This window comes from Artibeus jamaicensis, unplaced genomic scaffold, assembly GCF_021234435.1.
Source record: "Artibeus jamaicensis isolate MK-2021 breed Jamaican fruit bat unplaced genomic scaffold, CSHL_Jam_final contig_3126, whole genome shotgun sequence".
In the NCBI taxonomy this organism is placed as follows: domain Eukaryota; kingdom Metazoa; phylum Chordata; class Mammalia; order Chiroptera; family Phyllostomidae; genus Artibeus; species Artibeus jamaicensis.
This window is the reverse complement of record NW_026521723.1, coordinates 18,436,445-18,452,345: the sequence shown is the minus strand read 5'-3', so window position 1 is coordinate 18,452,345 and position 15,901 is coordinate 18,436,445. Positions and strand designations below refer to the sequence as shown.

The 15,901-nt window shown below is 40.3% G+C and overlaps 1 protein-coding gene across 7 annotated transcripts in view; it reads left to right on the top strand.

Annotated features, from left to right (window-relative positions):
- The window catches only part of POLQ (DNA polymerase theta), a 146,007-nt gene that overhangs the window by 100,277 nt on the left and 29,829 nt on the right, over nt 1-15,901 (top strand). For all 7 annotated transcript variants that reach the window (XM_053663116.1, XM_053663118.1, XM_053663115.1 and 4 more), the window contains 2 exons: nt 7,494-7,620; nt 8,405-8,526. In XM_053663116.1, coding sequence (XP_053519091.1) covers nt 7,494-7,620; nt 8,405-8,526 — 249 coding nt within the window. The remainder of the gene's footprint in view (nt 1-7,493; nt 7,621-8,404; nt 8,527-15,901) is intronic.

Below are 15,901 nucleotides of genomic sequence, written 5' to 3'. Positions count from 1 at the left end.
TTTAGGTTGATGGTATCATATTTTTGTAAGTTTTGAATCCTGGTGCTGTGAATCTTTAGACAAAGTACTTAACCTCTCCGTGCCTAAGTTCCTCATGATAAAACAGGGTCATAATAGTTCTACCTCACCAGACCATCCTGAGGATTTATTCATTTATGTATTTACCAAACACACTTTAATTTTGGTCTTCAAAGAACAAACTGTTTCTTGCAAGGTAAACATGATTAATTTACGAAATTGGTATTTGTAATCCCTCTTCAAAGCATTCTCCCTTAATGGGAAACTGAGCTTCAAAGACTCCAGACATTGAGAGCTTTAGGAAAAATAAAAATTTTGTTGTCAGTATAAGACAAAGCAGAATCTAGCATAAGTCAAGCAAATCCATTCATACTTCAGGTCCTTCTCCTCAGGAGCCAGCACTGTTATGTTATTTGCATTTAGAAAAATCTGGCCTAATTTAGCAATCCTTCTCCCTTCTGGTGTGATTTCACTAGAGGCAGTAGCTGTGACTGGATAGTGGCAGCATTAGCCACCATGGCGACACCAGAAGTCCATCCTGAGGACTTAATAGGTTAACACCTGTCAGTGTTTAGAACAGTGCATGGCACTTAGTGTGTGGCTTACACCGTTATTAAGCCTGGAGGCACCGTGAGGCGCTGCTTGTTTCTCTGCTTGCTTATTCCTCATTCCCAACACCTTCTCTTTTCCTTCTTCTCTACCTAGCTGACCTTTCACTCCTTCCTAGCCATTTCTGGTCCTGTTGCTATTTTGGTTTCATTGCTGTAAACTTATAAAAATAAATCCTTGTTTGTGAAAAAACCAAATCAACCTAGAATTTCAAAGGTGTTGCATTTATTTGTTGCTTATAATGCAGGAAGTAATCAATTCCTTTTTTTTCTGATTGGTTTTTATCATAGGAGTTTCCCCAGGTATAGCAAAACCCTTTCATTATTAGAATTCAGTTCCATGATGCTACATTCATGTTTTCTCATTTATTTTTTTCTTTCAAAAATATTTTATTTATTTACATTTAGAGAAAGGGGAAAGGAAGGAGAAAGAGTGGGAGAGAAATTGTGACAGTGGCAATCAATCTAGCATAAGTCAATTGATCAGTGGCCTCTCATATGCCCCCAAACAGGCACCTGGCCTGCAACCCAGGTATGTGCCCTGACCACTGACCATTCACCTCTCAGGCTGGCACTCAATGTATTGAGCCACACAAACTAGGGCTATTTTTTCTTTTAAATATTATATTAATTATGCTAATACAGTGGTTCTGATTTTTCCCCCTTTGCCTCCCTCCATCTAGCACCCCCCACTCCCTCAGGCAATCCTCCCAACATTTTTCATGTCCATGGGTCATGTGTAAAAGTTCTTTGGCTGCTCCATTTCCTATACTGTACTTTATATCCCCGTGGCTAGTCTGTAACTACCTATCTGTACTTCTTAATCCCCTCACCTCTTCACCCATTCCCGACACATGCCTCCCATCTGGCAGCCATCAAAATATTCTCTGTATCTGTGATTCTGTCTTTATTCTTGTTTGCTTAGTTTGTTTTTTGGATTCAATTGTTGATAGATTTGTATTTTTGCCATTTTATTCTTCATAGTTTTGATCTTCTTTTTCTTAACTAAGTGCCTTTAACATTTCACATAATACAGATTTGGTGATGATGAACTCCTTTAGTTTTTTCTTTCTGGGAAGCTCTTAATCTGCCCCTTGGATTCTAAATGACAGCTTTGCTGGGTAGAGCAATCTTGGCTGTTGATCTCTGCTTTTCATGACTTTGAATATTTCTCGCCAGTCCTTTCTAGCCTGCAAAGTTTCTTTTGAGAAATCAGCTGACCGTTTTATGGCAACTCCCCTGTAGGTAACTTCTTTTCTCTTGCTACTTTTAAGATTCTCTCTTTATATTTAAACTTTGATACTATGATGTGTCTTGGAGTGAGCCTCTTTGCATCCATCTTGCTTGGAATTTTCTGTGCTTCCTGGACTTGCATATCTATTTCCTTCACCAAATTAGGGAAGTTTTCTCTCATTATTTTTTCAAATAGATTTCCAATTTCTTGTTCTTTTTCTTCCCCTTCTGCCAACTCTATAATGTGAATGTCAGATTGCTTAAAGTTGTCCAAAGCTGTGTACATTATTCTTATTTTTTGGATTCTTTTTTCTTCTTGTTTTTTTTTTTAATTTATTTTTTTAAATTGATTATGCTGTTACAGTTGTTCTATTCCCCCCTTCATTCCCCTCCACCCTGCCCCCCCACCATTACCCCCCTTTAGTTTATGTCCATGTGTCTCAAGTCCTTTAGGTTCTATATTTCCCATGCTATTCTTGCCCCCCCATCTATTTTCTATCTACTGTCTATGCTACTTATTTTCTGTACCTTCTCCCCCCATCTCCTCCTCCCACTCCCCTGTTGCTAACCCTCCTTGAGATCTTCATTTCTATGTTTCCACTCCTGATCTAGCTGTCCTTTTAGTTTGCTTTCGTTTTAGGTGTGGTTGTTAATAACTGTGAGCTTGTTGTTCTTTCACTGTTCATGTTTCTTTAACTTCTTTTTCTTAGATAAGTCCCTTTAACATTTCATATAATAAGGGCTTGGTGATGATGAACTCCTTGAATTTGGTCTTATCTGAGAAGCACCTTATCTGTCCTTCCATTCTAAATGAAAGTTTTGCTGGATAGAGCAATCTTGGTTGTAGGTCTTTAGATTTCATGACTTGGAATATTTCTTTCCAGCCCCTTCTTGCCTGTAAGGTCTCTTTTGAGAAATCTGCTGACAGTCTGATAGGGACTCCTTTGTAGGTGATTGTCCCCTTAGCTCTTACTGCTTCTAGGATTCTCTCCTTCATTTTAATTTTGGCTAATGTAATTATGATGTGCCTTGGTGTGTTTCTTCTTGAGTCCAACTTTTTTGGTACTCTCTGAGCTTCTTGGATTTCTTGGAAGTCTATTTCCTTTGCCAGATTGGGGAAATTTTCTTTTATTATTTGTTCAAATAAGTTTTCCACTGGTGGCTGTGCCTTTCCCCCTTCTGGTACCCCTATAATTCGGATATTGGAGCGTTTAAAGATGTCCTGGAGGTTCCTAAGACTCTTCTCATTTCTTTGAATTCTTGCTCCTTGACTCTTTTCTGTTTGGCCATTATTTGCTTTCTTCTGGTCCACTCCATTGATTTGAGTCCCAGTTTCCTTTTCATCGCTATGGGTTTCCTGTGGAATTCCATTCATTTCCATTAGTTTAGCCTTCATATGTTTCTCTAATTTGTGGCTATAATCCACCAGATCTGTGAGGAAGCTGATGACCAGTGTTTTAAACTGTGCGTCTGAGAGTTTTGCTATTTCTTCGTCGCTTAGATTTATCTCTGGGAGGTCTTCCTGCGACATTTTTGGTCTGTTCTGGCCCTTTAAGTGGGAGAAGCGGCGCCTTGGACTCCCAGGTCGCTGGGTTGTGATGCTGTATGTGGGGGCGTGGTCAGAGCGGGGAAATGGCGGCGCCCTCTACCGCCGAGGTCCAACCGCCCACTCCCTCGCCTGTCCGCTGGCGTGCAGATAGGCAACCGCAGTCAACACGCAGCACCGCCTCCCCACTGTCTCCTCTGCAGTTGCTCACCTGGTGGGTTGCTCGGTCGCTCACTAGGTCCAATCCTGCGTTTGGAACCCGGGCGTCTGGATTCGCGCGTCTGGATTCCTCGCCTGGGTCCGTCCGACCGGAGTCCTCCTGTGCAACCCCTCACCAGACGCCGGTTTCGCCCCTTACCGGTCGGGCTGAAGAATTTGTTGTTAACGGACTTCCGAAAAGTTCAATTTTCTGTGTTCTGGTTGTGTTTTCTGATGCTAATATTTAGTTGTCCCTAAACTTGGTTGTGTGAGAAGGCACGGCACATCCACCTATACCTCCATCTTGGCGGAAGTCTCCTCTTCTTGTTGTTTTGATTGGTTGTTTTTTGCTTCCATATGTTCCAAATTATTGATTTGATTCTCAACTTCATCAACTCTACTGTTGTTTCCCTGTAAATTGTTCTTTATTTCAATTAGTGTATCCTTCATTTCTGACTGGGTATTTCTTATGCTGCTGAGGTCCTTACTGAGTTTCTTGAGCATCCTTATAACCAGTGTTTTGAAATCTTCATCTGATAGATTGCTTATCCCCATTTTGTTTAGCTCTTTTTCTGGAGTTTTGATCTGTTCTTTCCTTTGGGTCATGTTTCTTTTGTCTCCTCACTTTGGCAGCCTCCCCATGTTTGTTTCTATATATTAGGTAGAGCTGCTATGATTCCCTCCCTGTCTTGATAGTGTGGCCTCATGTAGTAGGTGTCCTGTAGGGTCCAAGGGTACAGCCTCCCCTATCACTGAAGCTGTGTACTTGATGTGTGCCCTTTGTGTGGGCTGAATACACTCTCCTTTTGAAGTTGATTTTGGTTGCTGTTGGCAGGTCAATGGGAGGGATTTCCCCAGGCCAGTCAGCTGCAAGGGATGTCTGTTGCCACTGACCACCAACCTCCACCCTCCATGGAGGGTCAGCTGTGCAGGTGCAGGGTGGTGGTGCTCCAGTGTGGTCTGTAGCTGTCCACTGGGTGCTCTGGCCCTGGGGTTTCCTGAGTGTTGCCGGCCAAGATCAGTCCCCACCTGTGTTTTGCCTGGGGACACCCTTCCTGAGTTATAAAGCAATGTGAATTGGTTGCTACTTGTGCAGGGCTTGGAGATTCCCAGGTGAAGCCATGATGTGAATCTATGCTGGCTGCTGCTAGTGCCAGGCCTGGGGCCCACTGAGGCCAGCTGCTACTTTGAGGGGATTGTTTGAGAGGATTTAGGAAGTTGTGCAGCCTGAGTCAAGACCAGCTATTCATATGAAAAAGCAGCTTGGGTGGTCCCATAAGTTGGGTGGGGCAGAGTCTCTGGGGATCTTCAAGTTGGGTGTGTCAGGTAGTGTGAGCCAGGTTGATGGAATCTTAGATATGGACCCAGTCTTCTGGCTCTGTGGGAGGAGGCTTTAGAAAAGGGACAATGACCTATGCTCACCTTGATGCCAGATACTTTAGTTCCTCACTGTATGCTACTGGTGCCTTTCAAGCTGCTACCCCAGTGCTGGAGCTCAAAGGCAGTGAATTTTTGTGTAGATGAGTCCATATGTGGGTTTTTAAAGAGGAACTCCTTGGGGCTCCAGAATTTTCTTCCACTGATTCAATACCCACTGTTTTTTGCAGCCACAAGTTGTGGGGACTTTTCTCCTGGCACTGGAACCCTGGGTTGGAGGGTCTGGTGTGGGTTGAGACACCTGACTCCTGAACTATTCCTCCTGAATTTTTATCCACCACATGTGGGGGTGGGACCAGCCTGTTCTGCATCTGCATCCCTCCTACCAGTCTGGATGGATGTGGTTTCTTTAACTCAGTAGTTGTCAGGCTTCCATTCAATGCAATCTGTCAGTTTTGAGCAATGGTTGTTCTATATTTTAGTTGTAATTTTGATGTGGTTTTGCAAAGAGGCAAGCCATGGTTAATTATGCCAGAAGTCCTGCCTAAAAGCTAAATAACAAGGGCATAATATCACAGGTTTATTTGGAAATAATATTCTAGATAGTTAAAATGTCTGATTCATTAAAAGATGGAATTATATATAGTAGCTAGTAGGGAGCCTGTTACAATCATGTATCATAAAGTGTGTTACTATATATGTAATACAAAAATTTCAAAAAACAAAATGAGTTACCCAAACTTTTTTTGAACGATGCTAGGTGTTCTAGAAAAATTCAACCAGTAAGTGAACAAATAAAAGGCAAAATATTTTTGGGAAAATAAACTCTATAAGGATTTAAGCAAATATCTTTCTGTTTCCTAGAAAAATCATTAACCACCTAATTCTAGTCTTCAGCTATGCCCATGTTAGCATTGATTCTCTTGATGAGTGATGATGATGATAAGAAAATTGGCTGGGTAATGTCTAGAAAGTGATGTTCCACCTCTCACTGCCACCATCTCCTACATTAGCTAACTCCTCTGGCCAGTTGTTGATGTGGACACTGGCCAGCAGTGTCTGTGGTGTTGTGGATGAGATGAGACAAATTCACACGGACCACTGAAGTCCTGTGGAGGAAAAGGGACAGCATGGCTACTCTCTCAAGGGGAGAGTGCACCGACCCTTGCCTTGATAGGCTTTTATTGACTTAATTTGCATAGGAATACAGGGAGTAAATATAAAGTTCATCAGTCATTGTCGGGCAGAAATGATTAAACAATAGATAACATTCAGATAACTCTGGGGGCTTATTTTGAGTCTTGGTTAGATAGTTAAAGGGCCATTAAACTTTGGGGAACAAACTCATTTCATTCTTGTACCCTTATCATTTAAATTGAGAGTATTAGCAAAGCACTTTTCATAGGATTTTATACATTCTTTCTTAGGCCTGATTGCCCCAGGGAACCTGCCCTCTCCAGCACAGGGCTGCACCCACCTCCAGCATTGTTTCAGGCTTAAGTCAGGCAGGGGAAGTAAGGCAGCCAAGAGATTAGGAGATTTCTGGCAGATGGAATGAGGACTCAGGCTATGTCAAAGCCGAGGGGTGAGGGTCCATCACTCCCCTCAAGTCCTTTCCTGTGAGCCCCTTCATGACTATACCTGTCACAGGAGGTCATCCCTCCTGTGAGGAATCTTACCTGTCGTTGGCTAACCAGTCATCTGCCAGGGCCCAGGAGGGTGAAGAGAAAGGGGGCAGAGGCAGTGCCCCAGCAAGGAGGATAAACTTTGTCTCCTAAGTGGCTTATGGTTCCAAGGTCTTTTACTCAGTTTTAGCCACTGGGCATTACAGCTTCTGAACAAGGCAGGGCAGTTCCCAACATGTTGTCCCTTTTCAGCACTCAGGTGCTCCTCTGCTCCAGATCCTCTTTTCTTTATTTTGTGCATTCCTGGGTTTTAAAGGCTCCAACAGTCACTTTGCTTAGGACCCGTTCGATTAGTCTTTACTTATTAATATAACTGCTAACATTTTATAGTGCTAATATCTGATTCTCTATCAAATTACTTTGTAACATGAGCCTGTTTTCTAGAGAGCTAGGTTAATGTAAGATGTATTATAGCTGATTCCCATACTCACTTACATTGGGATGGTTCTTGTACTTATTTTTTCATTGTTAGACACGTGAACATGATGAAAAATATTTAAATATAAATTTATTTTAGCAATAATAGAACATGCATTTTTAAAATTATTTATTTATCTTTAGAGGGGAAGGGAAGGAGAGTGGGAGAGAAATATCAATGTATGGTTGCCTCTCATGTGTCCCCCACTGGGAACTGGCCTACAACCCAGGCATGTGCCCTGACTGGGACTCGAACTGCGATGCCTTGGTTTGCAGGCCCACGCTCAATCCACTGAGCTACACCAGCCAGGACAGAACATGCATTTTTAAGATAATTCAGAAATGCAATTACTATTAAGATAAATGTCAAAATTTCCCCCCTAATTTTTTCTATTTTCTGTTTGATTTTAGGACGAATAACCTTTACAGAACCAAATATTCAGAGTGTACCAAGAGATTTTGAGATCCAAATGCCAACACTAGTAGGAGAAAACCCACCTTCGCAAGCCCAAGGCCAAGGCCTACTTCCCATGGGCAGGTAGACATTATTTCCTTGTACTTGCATTAAAATACTTCTGTGAGCACGGATGGCTCAAAAATAGCCTATTTGACAAAATAATGAAAATAATTTAAATTTGTTTTAGGTAGACACGTTTCTACTCTAGGCACCATTTTCAAACCCTGAGTTTGTCTGTAAAGAAGCTAGTCGATGGTGAAAGGCTGAAAGCCTGGGCCACTAATTAAATCAACCATCACATGCTTATTTAAGTCAAGTACTAAAGGGAAGAGTTTAATGATGTCAGGAACATCCCCCCTCTGCCTTCCTCACATACACACAAAGGAAAGAAAATGTGCATATAATATATATTAGATTTGGTCAAAGAGATTTGTTGAGCTAAATGCCAGTGAATTATCTCAGAAGTGTTTGTAGGAAAGGCTTTTACAGAATGCAATGGTGGGGGAGGGTAGGATGTGAGGGGGGGTGGGTAGGGCAGGGGTGAGTAATGGGGAAAAGTGAAGACCACTATAACTGAACAATAATAAACAATAGCTAGCACATATTAAGCATTTAAAAAAATAAATGTTTTACTTCTTATTTAATTCAATGTTTGCTAAAAAAATATAGCAAAGAGATACTTTTTGTTAAAGCTTTGTTAAGCTTTAACAAAAAGTGTAAATCTTCGTTAAGCTTTAAAGTGAGTTTCAAATAATAAGGTTTTTAAGTTTCTTAGATGGAAATACTAAGTTTACTGAAAACTCAGGCCTTTTTCACATATTTGAGATTGCTTCATATCCTGCTGATGATGTTATTTGCATGACAGAGAAGAAAATAAGAAGGGCTGTGGCCTGAACCCTGGGCACCAGACACAGATGGAGCAGAGGACCCCAGACAGAGGAGTGCCGTTGTCGGTCAGTGTGCGGCACGCCTTTGTGCCTTTCCCAGGTAGGATGCTGATGGGTTTTGAGCTTCTCACTGATGTGGGAATATTTTTCAAAGCACTGATAAAACCTGCATTATGAATAAGACTCAAAGTATGCATTGGCCCCTCCATTTTTCCTCCCTTCTGTGTAGCCTGTTGTTTCCCTTTGTGTTGCCAGGTCTGTAACAGTCATCTTGTTTTCCTGATCTGTTCTGTGGGAAACTTCTGTGGTGTGTACTCATTGACAATGGTCTGCTGAAGCCACGTTTTCCAAGGTGATTGTAAACCTTTTTGGAAAATCCAATGGATATTTTAGGTCCTCATCTTCTTTGACTGCTGTACAGCATTTGTCTATTTTAACCAATCTTTACTTTCCTTAATTTCGCTCCTCTCTTCACCAGTAAGGGCATACTATCTTTTTGTTTTGTTTTTTGTCATCAAAACATTTGGAAGTCATGATCTAATTCCCAAATAATCCCTACTATTAGTACATGTTTGTTCTTTTATGTTGACAGGTCTGGGTGAGTGTGTTAACTACCTGAATTTATTTGAGTTATGTCAGAAACATATATTCTAAGGGTGAATTTGGGCCTCTGATAGCATAACCTACTTAGAAAATTTCAGTTTTGCTTTTTAAGTATGAACTATCAGCATTTTACTCTTGTAACCATGTTTAAGTATTCAGTTTTGTGGCAGTAAGTCCATTTGCTTTGTTGTGCATCCGTTACCACACTCATCTCCAGAACTTTTTCATCTTCCCCTACCGCAACTCTGTACCCATTACATGCTAACTCTCCCTCCCCTGCTCCCCAGCCCCTGGTAACCACAGTTCTACTCTCTGTCTCTATGAATTTGACTACGCTAGTACCTCATGTAAGTGGAATCATACTGTATTTTTCCTGTGTGCCTGGCTTATTTCACTCAGCGTGATGTTGTCAGGGTTCAACTACATTGCAGCAAGTGTTGGAATTTCCTTTCTTTTTAAGGCTGAATAATATTTCATTGTATGTATATACCTCATTTTATTTATCTGTTCATCCATCAATTTATTCTTATCAAAATAATGAAATTGTTTAATGCAACAATATTTTATGTTGCTTCAGGTTAAATTTTTTTAATTAATTTAAATTCAATGTAAATGAGTTAAGTCTGGAAATTTCTGCCACTTAAGTGTAGTGTTTAGTTTATTTACATCTAAAGTTATTATTGATATGTGGTTTGATTATAGTCTGCTATCTTGTTATTTGTATTTTATTTGTTCTATTTTTTATTTTAAAAAACTTTAAATGACTATTTTATTCTGTTTTATTTTCTCTGTTTATTAACTATGTGTCATATATATTTTAGAGTTTATAATATGCATCAGAATCTATCTTCAAATAATTTTATACCACTTCATCTATAACATAAGGAGTTTTTTCATTTCCCTTGTCTTGTAATTGATTTAATCTTTATGACCTTTATGAACTCTGGTATATAATTTCTTACCTTAAGCAGTCTTATCTTAACAAAGAAATCAAGAAACAAAGAAGTGTTTCTGTCTGTCCACTTTTTATCTTTCCTAGCACTCTTTGTTTCTTGGAGTAGATTCAAGTTTTCATCTATTATCATTTTTCTTCACCCAAAAACACTTCCTTTAATATTTCTTGTAATGTAATTCTACTGACAGTGATTTTCCTGGGCATTTCTATATCTCTACATTTTATTTCATCTCACTTTCAAAAGATATTATTACATGACACAGATTTCTAGGTTGACAGTCCTCTTTCAACTCTTTTTTGTTTAATTAAATACTTTTGAATTTTATTGTTGTTCAGGTACAGTTTTCTGCCTTTTCCCCTCCCCCTCCCCACCACCCCAACCAACCCCACCTCCCTCCCATTTCCACTCTCCTTGTTTTTGTCCATGTGTTCTTTCAAATCTTTAAGAATATTTTCCTGTTAGCTTCTGGTTTGCATTATTTCTGTTGATAAGTACACCACCATTTCTTCTTGGCATTCCTCCAAGCACAAGGTACTGTTTTCTGGATGCTTTGATATTTTTATTTGTTATTCAGTTTCAGCAATTTGATTTGGGTGTGAATCTCCGGGTAGTTTTTCATGGTCTGCTTCTGGGATTTTTGAATTTGCTGACTACCTCAAGTTTGCAGTTTTTTTCTAATCTAAATTTGGAGCATTTCACCCTAGCTGGTGTAGCTCAGTGGATTGGGGCGGACATGTGTTTCTCTTTTTTTTTTGTATATAAAGATGAGATACCATTATTTCTTGCAATATTTTTTGTCCCTACTCTCTTTCTTCCTATTATTCCAAGTATGTAGGTGATATATATCACTACATAGGTAATACCACTTGGCATTGTCCCACACATCACTGAAGCTTTTTTCTTTTCTTTTTTTATTCCCTTTTCCTGGTGTTTTCCACTCTGTGCTGCAATGGATATTTTCTGTTGACTGTTTGAATGTTCACAGATCTTTTTGCCTTCAATGTCTCATTGCTGCCTCATCCTTTTAATGAATTTTACATTTCAGATAGTGTACTTTTAGCTTTAGAATTTCCATTTGATTTTTTGTGTAGTTGTAATTACTTTATGGCAATTTACTAATTGTTACATCATTATTTTCATATTTCTTTAAATTCCTGACTATATCTATGTTAGCTATTTAAAATTTCATCATCTCTAATTCCTGGGCCATTTTTCTGTTGATTGAATATTCTCCTGGTCAAAGTTACATTTTCCTAGTTCTGCACATCACCAGTATTTTTTTTTTTTTATTGAGTGCATGACATAATGGTTGCCACACTGTTGACTCTGTGGATTTTGTAGTTTTCATTAAAAACATTTTCTTCTGGCAGACAATTAATTTACTCTCGCATGAGCTTGATAACTTGAGACTTCTAAAGTTTTGTTAGCAGATGTTTAGAGCAGCCTGTACCAGGGCCACGTTAGCTTTGACCGTAAGGCCTGTCCTTGCTGTGGTCTTGATGTTCAAGTTGGTCAGCAAGGTCTCTCCACTTGGTTTGATCAGAACTTGGACATTTCTCAACATTTGAGAGTATGTTCTTCAGGTAGTTCAGCTGACAGCTATGCTTTGGTGGTTCTGTCTTTGGTCATAGTTATTTCTTTAGTATTTGGGCTTTTTGCCTGTCTCTTGCACAGCCTAATACATGGTCCAAAATCCAGAGAGATTACTGTGCATATTTCTGGTGCTCCCTTTATGCAGTTTCTTTCTGTCCCCATTTTGTCAAATTCTAGAGGCCTCCGTGGGCCCAAACTCCAGTTTCCGCTTCCTCAGCGCAGATGGACCACCGTGCTCTGTTTCAGCTTCTCCTTCCTGCAGTGTGTCCTGGAAAGTGCCTCCATTCGGAAACATGGGACAGTTGCGTGACTCGCCCCATCTTCCCTATCCTCCCCCCTTCTCAAGGGTTTTATAGTCCTGAATTGCCTGTTGTCCAACACTTCAAAACAGTTATTTCATGCATTTTGTTCAGTTTTACCTTGTTTGTGGCAGGAAGGTCATTAAAGTTGTGGTCGTCAGTTTATTTTTTCCAGGTAATGTCTTTTATGATATCACATCTGCTTATCTTTCATTTATTCATTTATTTTTTATTGAATTTATTTAAGTGAAGTCGGTTCACAAAGCCATATAGGTTTCAAGTGTACCCTCAATAAAATGTATCTGCACACTGCATAGTGTGCCCATTCCCCGCCCCCTCCCTTGCCCACCTCCACATAGTCCCCACCCCCTTTTCCCTCGGGCTATCACCACACTGTTGTCTATGTGCTTGGTGCTTGTGTTTTTGGCTAATTCCTTCACCTTCTTTCACCCTGTACCCCTTCCCTCCTCCCCTCTCTTCTCTGACAGCTGTCAGTCTGTTCCATGTATCTATGCCTTTGTTTCTATTTTGTTTGTCAGTTAATTTTGTTCATTATATTCCACATATAAGTGAGATCATATTATCTTATGGTATTTGTCTTTTAGTGGTCATTTGTTTTAAATTCGTATTTACATATTTTGAATTGGTTATTTATTCACATAGTTCAGAAATCAAAATATGTAAAATGTATATGTTGATAAGCTTTGCTTTACTCTCTATCCTAGCTATGCTGTTATCTGTAACTTTTATAGATAACTGTGTTTATGAGTTTCTTATATATATTTTCAGTATTTTATGTGCATATAAGCAAATATGAATATGTAATATTTTCTTCTCCTATTCTTACACAAAGAATACCCATTACACATTCCATATACCCTGTTATATGCCTTACTTTTTCATTTACTATCTTTATGCTAGAGTTTTGTGATTGTCAGTAAAGAAATCTATACATAAACCCGTTTAATCTATGTGCAGGTAACCTGTATAGCACTCTGTGGGCTTGTTTGCTGAGTCACAGAGTAAAAGCCTGTGCAGTTTTGATAGGTATTGTCAAGTTGCCATCTAATGGGGGACAGTTAGCAGTTACTTGCTAATAACAGTGTATGTGTATTTCTTTCTCAGCCTTGTCACAGAGTATGCTTTCAAACTTCTGGATTTTTGCAGTATAAGTAGAAGAAAATTGTTTTGTTGCTGTAGACTTAATTTGCATGTCTGTTTTTGTAAATGAATTTGAGCATTCTTTAATATAAGCTTCTTTTATTCTTTTTTAAATTACATTTTATTGATTATTCTATTTCAGTAGTCCTGAGTTTTCTCCTCTTGTCCCCCACCACCCAGGCCCCCCCACTCCCACAGACAATCTCCATATCCTTGCTCATGTCCAGGGGTAATGGGTATAATTTCTTTGGCTGCTCCGTTTCCTATACTGTACTTTACATCCCCGTGGCTATTCTGTAACTACCTATTTGTACTGCTTAACCCCCTCACCTCTCACCCACATGCCCCTCCCATCTCCTCATCTTTAACCTTTGGTGTTTTAATTATGATGTGTCTTGGACGGGTCCTCTGAATCTATCTTGTTAGGGACTCTCTGTGCTTCCTGGACTTGCATGTCTATTTCCTTCACCAAATTAAGGAAGTTTTCTTTCATTATTTTTTTCAAATAGATTTCCAATTTCTTGTTCTTTTTCTTCCCCTTCTGCTACCTGTATATGTGCATGTCAGATTGCTTAAAGTTGTCCAACAGGCTGTGTATATTATCCTCATTTTTTTGGATTCTTTTTTCTTCTTCTTGTTCTGATTGTTTGTTTTTTGCTTCCATATGTTCCAAATCATTGATTTGATTCTCAACTTACCCACTTCACTATTGTTTCCTTGTAAATTGTTCTTTATTTCAATTAGTGTGTCCTTCATCTCTGACTGGGTATTTTTTATGCTGCTGAGGTCCTTACTGAGTTTCTTGAGCATCCTTATAACCAGTGTTTTGAAATCTTCATCTGATAGATTGCTTATCTCCATTTTGTTTAGCTCTTTTTCTGGAGTTTTGATCTGTTCTTTCCTTTGGGTCGTGTTTCTTTTGTCTCCTCACTTTGCAGCCTCCCTGTGTTTGGTTCTATGTCTTAGCTAGAGCTTCTATGACTCCCCATCTTGATAGCATGGCCTCATGTACTAGGTGTCCTGTAGGATCCAAGGGTACAGCCTCCCCTATCACTGAAGCTGTGTACTTGATGTGTGCCCTTTGTGTGGGCTGAATACACTCTCCTTTTGAAGTTGATTTTGGTTGCTGTTGGCAGGTCAATGGGAGGGATTTCCCCAGGCCAGTCAGCTGCAAGGGATGTCTGTTGCCACTGACCACCAACCTCCACCCTCCATGGAGGGTCAGCTGTGTAGGTGCAGGGTGGTGGTGCTCCAGTGTGGTCTGTAGCTGTCCACTAGGTGCTCTGACCCTGGGGTTTCCTGAGTGTTGCAGGCCAAGATCAGTCTCCACTTGTGTTTTGCCTGGGGACACCCTTCCTGAGTTATAAAGCAATGTGAATTGGTTGCTACTTGTGCAGGGCTTGGAGATTCCCAGGTGAAGCCATGATATGAATCTATGCTGGCTGCTGCTAGTGCCAGGCCTGGGGCCCACTGAGGCCAGCTGCTACTTTGAGGGGATTGTTTGAGAGGATTTAGGAAGTTGTGCCGCCTGAGTCAAGACCAGCTGATTCATATGAAAAAGCAGCTTGGGTGGTCCCATAAGTTGGGTGGGGCAGAGTCTCTGGGGATCTCCAAGGTGTGTCAGGTAGTGTGAGCCGGGTTGATGGAGTCTTAGCTATGGACCCAGTCTTCTGGCTCTGTGGGAGGAGGCTTTAGAAAAGGGACATGGCCTCTGTTTGCCTTGATGCCAAATATCTCAGCCTCCCCCTACATGGCACTGGTGCCCCTCAAGTCACCACCTGGTGCCAGGGTCCAGAGGGAGTGACTCTGAGTGAGCAAGTTCATGTGTGGGTTCTTTAAGAGAAACCTCCTGGGGCTCCAGAAATTTCTTCCACCAACTCAATCCCTGCAGTTTTTGCAGCCACAAATTGTAGGGACTTATGTGCCTTGCATTGGAATCCTGGGCTTGGTGGCCTGGTGTGGGTGTGAGACTCCTTGCTCCTGAGCTATCCCTCCTGAACTTTGATGCAGCACATGTGGGGGTGGGACCAGCCAGTTCTGCATCTGCACCCCTCTTACCAGTCTGGATGGTTCCTTTAATTCTGTAGTTGTCAGACTTCCATGAAGCTCGATTTCTGTCAGTTTTGAGCAGTGGTTGTTTTGTATCTTAGTTGTAATTTTGGTGTGGCTGTGTGAAGAGGGGAGTCATGTCTGCCTATGCTGTCATCTTGACTGGTAGTGTTGGTTTCTTTTATTCTTATTATTTTCATGTACTACTTTATGTTTTGTCTTGTTCTTGATTTGTAGCACCTTTTAAATCATATGGCAATGAGTTCTTTGTAATATTAGTTGCAAATATTTTCCTGTTTTTTCTTTTTTTTATGTTACTATTTTATTTAATTATTAACAAAGTTATAACTAAATGGAAAGGAAACTGGGACTCAAATCAAGGGAGTAGACCAGAAGGAAGGAAAAAATGACCAAAGAGAAAAGAATGAAGAAACAAGAATTCAAAAAAATGAGGAGAGGCTTAGGAACCTCCAGGACATCTTTAAACATTCCAACATTCGAATTATAGGCGTATCCTGTTTTTTCTTTAAACCTGCTCTTCTTATTTTTTTTATTCTGACTTTGCCATACATATCTAATGTAGTCATTTCTAATCCATAGGTAAATTATCTGTATCCTCTTAAAAACTTTTCTTCACATATCAACTACTTGATTATTGTTTTATCCTTGCCTGAGGACATTGTTTTTCATTGCTTTTTGAGGGAGAGGAAAGAAAGGGGGAGGGGAGAGACAGAGAGAGAGAGAGAGAGAGAGAGAGAGAGGCACTTTGGATCGAACCCACAACCTGGGCATATGCCCTGGCTAAAAGTCAAAT